The sequence below is a fragment of the Crocuta crocuta genome, unplaced genomic scaffold, assembly GCF_008692635.1.
Source record: "Crocuta crocuta isolate KB4526 unplaced genomic scaffold, BGI_CrCroc_1.0 scaffold108, whole genome shotgun sequence".
NCBI lineage: Eukaryota > Metazoa > Chordata > Mammalia > Carnivora > Hyaenidae > Crocuta > Crocuta crocuta.
The window spans coordinates 5117825-5128960 of record NW_027532825.1 but is presented as its reverse complement, the minus strand read 5'-3'; the positions used below and the strand labels follow the sequence as shown (position 1 = coordinate 5128960).

The following is an 11136-nucleotide window of genomic DNA, read 5'->3' as shown; positions in this document are numbered from 1 at the left end:
CAGCGTGACCAAGACCCCACTGTCCCAAGGCCGTGGCGCAGGAGGGAGAAGGCCTGCAGCGTGCTTTGTCCGGAGCACGTGCATGTCACGCCGGGTATCCAGGAGCACTCGCGGAGTCCCTACTGCGTGCCAGGCCCAGGGGATACGCCCAGCCACAGCCCTGCCCTCCTTGAGTGCCCGTTCCAGCGGGGTCAGCCGCTGACAGTGACGGCAGCTGGGGAGGGGGTCTCTGATGTCACAGGGACAAGGTGCAGTGTCGGGATGGGACCGTCATCGCTTTGGAAGGGGTCCTCGGAGGCCTCCCTGGTGCCGCTCGCAGTGGACAGAGGAGCAGGGCTTCCTGATGGATGGGCCGCGAGGGGGGAGGAAGAGAGGCCACTGCTGCTGCAGCTTCAGCCTCAGTAACAGGAGGGGCCCTTCCCTCAGCAGGTGGGAAGGCCGCGAGGGCCCGGCCGGGGGGCGCACAGCAAGCCTGGGCCCTGCAGTGGTCGGGGTGGAGGAGGTGGACGGGGTCCGTGGAGGGTGCACGCTCGGGGTGACCGGAGCTGGTGTCCACATCAGGAAACTGGGTGAGGCCACCAAGGAGGGTGTGTGGACGGTCAAGGGCACCAGGCCTGAGCCGCACCCCCAATAGTAAGGGATGTGAAAGACTCGGAGATCAAGCTCCCCAAACACCAAAGCAAGAATTTTAGTAACAAAGTAACACAGTTGCTGAGGACAGACGTTTGTCTCTCTGACACCCAGGGTGATGGTGTGAGGTGTGAGGAGGGCCCAGGGCGGGGATTAGGTCATGACTGTAACACAGTCCCCAGGGAGCCCCGGACCCCTTCACCCTGTGAGGACACCAGCTCCAAACCAGGAAGCCGGTCCTCCCGGACACGGAGCCGGCCAGCACCCTGGTCCGGGCCTCCTGGTGTGCAGAGGGGACAGAGGAAATGTGTGGTGTAGACGACGCAGTCTGTCGTGGTTGTTATGGCAGCCGGAATGGACGGACGGTATTTAACGTCATTATCCAAAACACCCACTTACAAAGCAGCTCAGGTGCTTAGTGCCAGGCCTTCCCCAAATCCCTGATGTTATGACCCTGAGGAAACCTCGGTTCCACTCACAGGAGTGGAGGCATGTGGCTGTTGAGATGATGTGGCGGGATTCCAGGGCCGCCTCTCCCAACGCTTCCGGGCCTGGGCTTGGAGGGGGGGGAGGCTGCGCCCTGCACGCACGGTCACACGGCCCCCGGGCTCACCTGAGAACAGCCCCAGGACTGTCTGGGTCGTAGGACTGGGACCCCCTGAGGAGGACGGTGAACGAGGGGGCTCTGGAGATGAACAGGTGTGTGCCCTCGGAGATGACGCTGACGGGGGCCCGGGCTCGCACCTCCACCCCCACGCGGTAGGTGCTGTGCACGACGCTGCCCTCCACCTGGACCTGGAACACCAGCGACAAGGGGGCGTCACCCGGGGGACTGGGCTGGACGCCCGCCGGGGGGGACGCTCCTCTGACCCTGGAAGGAGACTGGAGGGTCTAAATGCGCCACCAGCTCCAACGGCGGCTCCGAGCGCTGCATCGAGAGGCTCTGATATTTTCAGCCCCAGCCGGGCACCTTCGCCGGGCAAACAGCCTACTGTGTGCCCAGGGGAAGCCAAGTGGCTGGAGCCGGTCAGGAGAGGGGCACTTGCTCACCGCGTCTGGAGGGCACACGGAGCTGGGACTCTGGGTCTGGGACAGAGCAACATCGTCTGTAACACGGCCCCGTCTCAGGGCCCAGACGCCCAACCTGCTCCACGGACAGGGAGTCTGTTCGTCCATCCGTGGTCTTGGACGTTGTTAGCAGACTTCCTTCAAACTACATTTCTACCCCATGTGCTTGGTGGTCTGGAAGCAATGGAAATGAACTCAGACGAGTATTTCTCAACTCAGGAATATGGAACAGTTTGGGACACCTGGGTGGTTTGGTCAGTTAAGCGTCTGACTTCAGCTCAGGTCATGGTTTCACGGTTCGCAGGTTCGAGCCCCGTGTCAGGCTCTGTGCTGACAGCTCAGAGCCTGGAGCTGCTTTAGAGTCTGTGGCTCCCTCTCTCTCTGACCCTCCCTGTTCATGCTCTGTCTCTTTCAAAACCAAATAAAAATTGAAAAGAAAAAAAAATTGTAAAAAATGGAATATGGAACAGTTTATAAATAAGGCATTCGAAAGGTTTCTTTTAGAAGTTTGATGCAACTTGAAAAGAAGAAGCACAGCCTCACGCTTGCTGCGCTTTGGGTCCTGGCCTTGGTGCTCGGTGACCGTCTTCAGAAAGTTCTCTGCTGGTGGTTTTCTCGAGAGCGACCCACCGACTCTGAGTACGCTTGCACGCCCGATTCCCATCTGCCTGCCCAGCTCCTCCGCCCATGAGCCATCAGGAGTGTCCAGGCATGGGGGCGTGCAGGGTGGGGGCACCTGTCAGGGCAGTGACGGCAGGAGGTCTGGACTCCTGAGACAGTGACCTCCAAAGGCGACGTGATGACACGAGCTCAGACATCAGTACCTCCCCAAGTCGGGTCTCCGCAACTCAGAGAAAGACACGTCTGGAGCCCACTCAAGGCCAGGGCCACGGCTGATGAGTGTGTCAACCAGCGGGGCCACTGAGCCCTGAGGCGTGGACCCCAACCTTGACCCTTCCCACGTGGGCAGGGGAGGGCACCAGTGACCCCACTGTCCGGAGCCTGGGGAAAAGGGACTGTCACAGCACTGGGCACACCAGGCTACCAGCGCTTGGTCTCCTCAATCGCTTCGATGCCCGTCTTTGCGCACCTTTCCCACCTGCACGCGTTAGCTCAGAGCTGCTGGACGGAGAGGGAAGCCATGGCCACGCGGCCCGATCCGTTTCTCATTTTGCCAGGACACGGAGCACGGAACCGTGACCTTACACAGTGTGAACCAGCCTCTGTGAGGACGACCATTTCTAACACACTGACAACGGCACCTGCATTCTACCAAGTTGGGGGCCAGAGCGCAGGGAGACTGATGTCCCCTCCGGGCCCCGTGGGCAGGGGGCCGGGCCACCTGTCTTGGGGACTCTCCTCCGCCCACGGGGTGGTGGGGCTGGTCACACAGCCCCCACCGTGACCCCACCCGGCCTGCTCTGGGCCACGTCCATCCAGCTGGAACCTACCCTCCTAGAAGTCACTCCTGGGAGCCTTAGTGACAAGGAGGCCCCAGGACCAGTCACAGAACCGGAGCGCCTGCCTGGTCCTGTCCACGTGACGGCAGGCGGTAAAGATTTTGAGGCGCGTTAAACCAAGAAAAAATACAGACCATTTCAGGAACAAGTGATTTTAGGACTAAAACTGGGGCTCCTGGGGGCTCAGTCAGTTCAGCATTCGATTCGGCTCAGGTCATGATCTCTCAGCTTGTGGGACTGAGCCCGCGTCGGGCTCTGTGCTGACAGCCTGGAGCCTGCTTCCGATTCTGTCTCCCCTCTCTCTGCCCCTCTCCCACTTGTGCTCTGTCTGTCTCTCTCTCTCTCTCTCTCTCTCTCTCAAAAATAAACAAACATTAACAAAAAGGAGCATTACTAATAAAACGTTTCCACTATTTAAAAATTAAACCTAAGTAAAACTGGTAAAATAGATCCTTATGATGTTGATTATAGACACACCAAACCTTGTGTCCATTTCCAGCTCCTTCCCCCGTCCTGTCCCCAAAGCACAGGGGCTGCCTGCCGGGCCAACTCCCTCCTGCGCCTGTCCTGGCTGCTCAGAGGCCCCGAATACATTCCTTTCTCTGAGGGAAATGGGGAGCACTCTCACTGTCCTCCACGTGCTCGGTCTTGACCTTTCTTTGAATTTTCCATTCCACTTTTGCCAGTAACCAGGGCAGGTGACTGGCCGTAAATCCACCTGCATTCAGCTGTTCCACCCTTCTGTCCCCCCCACCCCCCACCATGAGCCGTTTCAGCCTCTCGCCTCGGAGTTCACCATTAGAGTGCTCTGGAGTGATGGAACGTTCCAGAGAGCATTCAGTAGTGAAGTCCTATCCTTCAGTCTACTCCCAACTCTTCCCCAGTTAATATTTCTGAAGTAGAGTGTGGCTCCCGCTCCACTGGCTCTGACCTTCCCCGTGGGCTGCAGCCGTCACCCGGCCCTGGGCAGGGGCCTGGGGCAGGGTGGGTGCAGCACAGACGTGGTGAGGAAGCATCCGGAGACCCTGACGGTGGTGCGGCGGCGCGGCGACACGCGGGCGCACCGTCACTGCTCCCGTGTGCGTGCTGGTCCCCGTGCACAGGGAGGCCCGCGGGTCCCAGGGGAAGGAACGAAGCCCCTCCCTGCGGAGCTGGGGCGGCACTCCCAAGTCCAGCCGTCACGCCTGCCAGGCAGACCCCAGACCCCTCTGCAGCTCTGCTCCCCGCCTGCCCTGACCCTGCGCCCCCGCAGGGTCTTGCTGACCCCCTCCCCCCACGTCCTGGGCCCACAAACAGACTCTGTCCCAAGAAGCCAAGTCTTCTAGAAGAGACCGTGACCGATCGTCACCATTTTTCCAGCCAAAACGCAGCAAGTACCAGCAGCAGCCTGGTCACCAGGGTGCCCTGGTGGCCCTGCTCTCTGACCAACGTGCCCTCCCTTTCCAGGTGGCGGGGCCCTTGATGAGGACACAAATACACCTTCAACATCCCGGGAAGACCTTGGCGACGTGGTCAAAGCAGGTGCACGGGAAGCTGTTGCTAAATGAATAAGGACACTCTCACCATCACCCTGCCTGCGTCTGGACACAAAATTTGGTGTCTGGAAGGAACCAAGCACTTCTCGAGATCCCAGCCACTTGTTTGGACAACCCTCCGTTTCCTGGACAGCCGGCTGAGGCGACAGGTCAGGGTTCCCATGTGGAGGCGGCGGGAAGCACGTTGGCCAGTCACCCACCTTGGCAAGCGCGGTATAGTTGCCGGGCTGCAGGAAGTAGCCGGGGACGGTGAGGGTCCGCCCGTGAGTGCTCACAGCCGGGGGCAGAGGCACCCGCGCCCCCTCCGAGTTCCAGAAGGTCCAGGTGTAGGAGAGGCCTTGGGAGATGTCACAGAGGATTGCAGACTCGAACGTCACGCCCAGGTTCACGGGCTGAGATCTCCACACCTGCGGGTTAAAGAGAAAGAGTCTCGAAATGTCCGGCATGCCTGATGCCACAGAGGAGTGTCACAACTTATTCCCAACATCACGCACCAATGATCCGTTTCCATAACCATGGGGTGGGATCCTTACCGCTGAAATATAAAACACGGACACAAACATACATTCTTCCTGCAGACAGCATCACATGTCAGTATATAAAAACAAGGAGAAAAAAATATGTGAATATTTATACTTACATACTCTTGAGAGAAAACTCCTTGTAAGCATAAAATGGGAAAATACAAATGGGAAAAAGTGAATAGATTTGATTCCATAGAAATATAAACTTAACAGTCAAATATAATTTCAAAAAGAAATCAACACAGAAAAGAAATGCATTTGCAAAATACATCAAAGTTAGTACTGTTTAAAACTTTTAAAAATGTTTGTTTATTTTTGAGAGAGAGATAGAGACAGAGCACGAGCAGGGGAGGGGCAGAGAGAGAGGGAGACACAGAATCTGAAGCAGCTCCAGGCTCTGAGCTGTCAGCTGGGACTCGAACTCAGAAACTCCAAGATCATGACCTGAGCCAAAGTCAGATGTTTAACTGAGTGAGCCACCCAGGTGCCCCAGTATTGTTTAAAAACAAGACATATTAGGGGCGCCTGGGTGGCTCAGCGGGTTAAGCACCCGTTTCTTCATCTCTGCTCAGGCCACGGTCTCACAGCTCTTGAGCTTGAGCCCTATGTCAGGCTCTGTGTGTACAGTGAGGAACCTGCTTAGGATTCTCTCTCCCTCACTCCCTCTCTCTCTCTCTCCGCCCCTCTCCCACGTGCTAGTGCTCTCTCTAAAAAAATTAAAAACAAAACAAAACACGGAAACATCGGCATTTGTTATAACTGGAATTTGACTTTTGACCTTCCTTGTGTCCAGGGACGGAAGCATTCTCCTGATGCATTTCAGGTGATTCTCCCTTTTTCATACTTTTAGAAAATGTGTGTAAGACTAAACTACGATGGAAAAAAACGGACTCGTCAGTGTTGTTTTATTTTACAAATAAAAAAACTTGAGTATTCTCATTTGAGAAAATAACCCCGGGGGCGCCTCTGGCTCAGTCAGGAGAGCACATAGCTCTGGGTCTCAGGGTTGTGAGTTTGCGCCCCACACCGGGTGCAGAGCTTACTCAGAAAACCCCAGGTCACACAGTCAATACACACTTTGAGCCACACGGCAGGGACTGAACTCGACAGTGTTGAATCAGGGAAAAGCCCCGGTCGGTGGCTCCACCTAAGAGCAGAGTCAGGATTTAAGTGCGGACCTCTGTCTCCGGTTCCGGGGGGACCCTCACTCCTAATCTCCATGTTAGGGGTCCCCCCTGACCTTCTGTCTCTCCCCCCCCCGCCCAGAGAGCCCACTGCCTGAGCAGACTGCTGACCTCGTGGGTGCGTGCTGGCCGCACGGGTGCCTGGGGCCAGCCAGCTAGGGGCCGTCACTGTCCCGCAGGGCACACCCGGCCAGGAACCACTCTGTGTGCCCCCCGAGTCCTGCTGCCTCATCTGGAGCAGGAGGTCTGCGACCCAAGACCTCCTGGTCAGCGGTCCAAGCAACGGCCTCCAGTGCAGAAAAACCACGGGACGCATCGGGGCAAGTGCAGCGAGTCATGGGCTTTCATTCCATGTGTCACTGGACACTTGTGCCCTGAGAGGGGAAACCCGCTCCCCAGCAGAGGCCTCGAGGGCACACGAGCAGTGAACGGCGGCCCTGCCCTTCCCAGCCTGCAGCTGGTGCTCAGGAAAGGACCGGTGGAGGCTGTGGGCACTGAGGCCTGTATCCGGCCATCCCCGTCTCCTGACAAGGCTCACGTGCTCTGCACCAGCACTTTCCGGAGCTTCGCAGAGCAGGCCGCGCTGAACACCAGCGTAAGGGGGTGGACAAAGGCCCATTCGGGGCCCCAGTGAGGCCTCCTCTGCCTCCGCCCCAGGCTCAGAAGCCCTCAGAGGTGCCCCCTGGCACTGGGTGCAGAGGGCCGGCTGCACAAAGCCTCCCGAAGCCCCGTGGCACCCGGCCCGGCCCTACCTGTACCTTCCGTGGCCCCATATTCTTCACCGGGGGCGGCTGGCATGGCTCACGGACCACGAAAAGTTGCTTTCTCAGGGAGGCGGCACTGACGTCGTTGAAGGCGAGCACCTGGACGGTAAACTCCCCTTCCCTGGAAGGGCCACAACGCACAGAATGAAGCGACTGGGCCCGTCCGTCTGTCCCTCCTCCTCCGGGACACCCGCCATCTAGTGATCATAGGACTCGACGGTCAGACAGCCCACCAGTGGGGACGGAGGACACTCGGGTCACGAGGCCGGTGCTCACGGGGCCACCTGCTGCCGGCCCAGTGCGGGCGAGCCAGCCGGCCAGCTCCCAGACGGACAGAGAAGTGACCGCTCACGTGGGGACGCCTCCCGCAGCTGCGGCCTGGCCCCTCCGTGCACCACGGGTGGTCCTCCGCGCGACGTGGCCCGGACCCTCGACCGGGATGCCTGGGCGTGACCTCGCTGCTCTGCTCCCTGAGGGCTATCCCGGCTCCAGGGGCGTGGGCAGCCCTGGGACACCCCAGAGATGCCGTGTCCGTTCCCCGCACCACAGAGCACGACCCCGGGTCCCGGGCCCAGGGGCCCACCTGAGGGAGCCATGCTGGGCACTATCTCTCAACCCTGTCCTTCCGTGAAGACCCACCTCCAGCGGAGAGAATGCAGACTGGGAGCCGAGACGGGGTCACTCAGACATGTCCCCGTGCATGGCACGGCCACAAAACTCCTGAGGACGTCCTGCACTGCGGGGTGTCTGCCAGCTTTCCCTGTGGCTGCCAGCCACGTGGGCCATGTTTCCGGGCACTTGTGTGCACTCTGCTACGTCCCTAACCAGCCCAAGGCTCAGCTCCGGCTGGGGGGCTCCACATCGCGGCCTCCGGGCACCCAGTATGGGACACGCCGCTGTGGTCCAGGACCAGTCCCCAGCGGGAAGGCCCAGACTCGGACCTGGGTGGCCTGTGCTTTGCCCTCTCCTGACCTTGAAGGTGGCTTCCCATTAGCACGCCCACCTCCCCGGGCAGGCCTAGCTGAATGTCTCCCTCCAGGTAGACAGTCGGTGCCCGACAAACAATGAAAGGACACAGCCCAAGCCCCTCAGGAAGACAGAGCGGCCCTTCGCAGTCTTCCGAGCCCCTTCTACCTTCGTCTGGCCCCCACCCCTCATCCCACCGCCCCATCTGGGCCTCCTGGGGCCGAGACTACCTGTCTTTGTCCTGCCGTCCCCAGACCGGGAGCTCCGGAGAGCAGCCGGGGTCACACGTATGCGCCAGCTGCATGCATTGCGGAGTCGGTTAGGAGAAGCTTACGTTCCCGCGGCCGTGTGTGGGGCCCCGCCTGCACCTGCGCCGCTCACCTGCCATAGCTGTGGCTGGTGGAGCTGCCCCCGGGGCCCACGGTGCCGTCCCCAAAGTCCCACAGGAAAGCCACGTCGCTGCCGAAGTTGAGTCTGCACTCGAAGGTCACGCTGGCGTTGAGCAGAGCTGAGGACGGGGACATGAGCCGATTGGCCACGATTCTCCTCTGCGTCCTGATGCGGTGGGGCTCTGAGGCCACCCTGCCCAGCCCGCTGGAAGCCTGTACCGTCACGCTGTGCCTGTGGGGGCGGGGACCGAGGGGGCGGGGGGGGTTGGCGGGGGAAACAGGAACGGGAATGGGTCAGAGGCAGAGGACCCCCGCGTCACGGCCGGAAAGCCAGGGATGGGCATGATCTTCTGCAGGGCCTTCCCGCTCACAGGGGGCCCAGCCCTCAGTCATCGTGTCTGTCACCTCCAGAGCGCGGGGTCTGCACTGGGACCCCTCCTTGGAGGGGAATTCACCAGGTGGGGGGATGGGATCTGAATCCAGGGTCGTCAGATTCCAAAGCCCCACAGGTACCCCGGTTCAGGGGGTAGGGAAGAGGCCTCTCCTTTCCCTAAATTCCCATTTGAGGGGCGCCTGGTGGCCCCGTAAGTTAAGCGTCCAAGTGTTGATTTTGGCTCAGGTCATGATCTCAGTTTGTGGGATCGAGTTCCGAGTTGGGCTCTGTGCTGACAGCTCAGAGCCTCCTTGGGATCCCCCCCACACCTCTCTCTCTCTCTGCCCCTCTCCCGCTCACACTGTCTCTCTCAAAACATATACGCTTAAAAAAATGAAAGGTTAAAATGAATAAACAAATGTATGTTTGAGTCCCATTTGTGGACGCGCATGTGGCACTGAGCATGCATGCAGCTGGGGGTCGTGGCGGGGAGATCTGTGCACTGAGCCACGGCCACACCGCCGCCTGCCCCGGTCGTGACGCCCACTCACTGACCACTGGGGGACGCGGAGCCTTTTCTTAACGCTCCTGGAAGTCGTCCTCACAGCTGGGCCTTCTCCAAAGCCCCACAAGAACTCCAGGGGGGTGGTCTCCTCGGTGACAGCCAGAAAGGTGATGTCGGTGTCAGTGGCAAACACGGTTCCGTTAGTGTAGACAGAGACAGCTGTGAACGTGAGGGGGCACAGATGTTTTGGTGCGTCCAGGGACCCGGGCACTCTCACCTCCCACACAGTCGGGCCAGAGGGTAGGGTCCTGAGCCCGCCGACACGTAGGCGGCCCCAGTTCAAAGGCCAGAGAAGTCCTAAAGTGACGGGGCCAACCCCCTCCTCGAAACGTCTCCTTGACTGGTACGGGGCCGGGGCTCCCAGAGGGTTCTGCACCCTCACCCGCCCCGTAGCTTCAGGCTGAAGCCTCCATGTGTGTGCTTTCTAGAAAGCCCCACAGCAAAGTGCAGGGAACACAGAGCTGGCTCAAGGGCAAACGCAGATCTCGGGAGAGCTCAGCACAGAGTCCAGCACTTTGCGGGGCCCTCGCTGATCCCGACCGACGAACGAGTCTAGAACCAGAAAGGGACCGTACGCTGCATCTGGTACCGAACGGCCACGGGGGCCCAGGCCTGGCCGCCGCCTGCTTGGGTCTGAGAGGTGAAGGACACGTTCCACGAGGGACCGGCTGGAAAATGATGTGTGACGACAGTGCCTACTGGGAAAGCAGGAAACAGAAAACGTGGTGAGGGTTTAAAATCCACTCCTTTGTCTCACGCAACAGATGGTCCACAGTTTCCATGTTTCTCTCTCTCTCTCTCTCTCTCTTTCTCTGAATCCCAGTGGATTTCAAAATTCTGAAGCCCGAGTTTTGGAATCAGACAAGCCTGCGGAACGTGAACCTTGTCCCAGAAGGTCTCTCGCTGGAATCCCAGGTGTTTCTCTTTGCCCCCAGGAACTGCCCGGCGTGGCAGTCAAGGCGTTCATTCCTTTGCTGGACGGCCTCGTCTTTAAAGGGCCTCCCCAGTGCGCACTAAGGAGTGTCTTACTTCACGAGGGTTCCTAACAGGGTCAGGGAGGGACCCAGGCTTTTAACCCCTCAGACACGCAACGCAAAGGGCTGCACATACATGATATGTACATACACACGTGTGTGCACGTACGGGGAGGGCAGGCACCCAACATGGTGGCAGGGTCCAGAGCAGGACCGTCACGTCTGGGCACATTTAGAACAACCCGTCGACCTAACGGGACAGGTGTTTGGTGCGGCTCTTCCCTTCACAGAGAGAAAATCCTCTTTTATGACAACGGTAATATGGAGGGGGTATTTTATTCTTCGTCAACGCTTTAGAATATTTTTTAACGTTTACTTATGGTTGAGAGAGAGTGCGAGCAGGGGAGGCGCCGAGAGAGAGGGAGACAGAGGATCTGAAGCCGCTCGGCACAGACAGCAGCGAGCCTCACACGGGGCTGGAATTCACAAACCGGGAGATCACAACCTGAGGCCCCAACGTCGACGCTTAACCGACTGAGCCCCCCAGGCACCCCAATGCTGTAGGATTTCTGAAAAACAAATCTCTCACACTGAAGAGTGACAGCATTGCACCGACAGTGCCCACAACTCCATTCCAGCTGGGACGCGGTTGCCAGCCGGGAAGAGAAACCACGACCCACGATGCACGGATTTGCAGACCACCC

At 59.2% G+C, this 11136-nt stretch overlaps 1 protein-coding gene across 1 annotated transcript in view; it reads right to left on the bottom strand.

The window, feature by feature from the left end:
* The window catches only part of PKD1L1 (polycystin 1 like 1, transient receptor potential channel interacting), a 113198-nt gene that overhangs the window by 61238 nt on the left and 40824 nt on the right, over positions 1-11136 (bottom strand). Inside the window, 7 exon segments of the mRNA XM_077781152.1 lie at positions 1244-1425; positions 4894-5100; positions 7154-7286; positions 8138-8194; positions 8513-8752; positions 9449-9617; positions 10034-10153. Of these exon segments, the coding sequence (XP_077637278.1) occupies positions 1244-1425; positions 4894-5100; positions 7154-7286; positions 8138-8194; positions 8513-8752; positions 9449-9617; positions 10034-10153 (1108 nt within the window).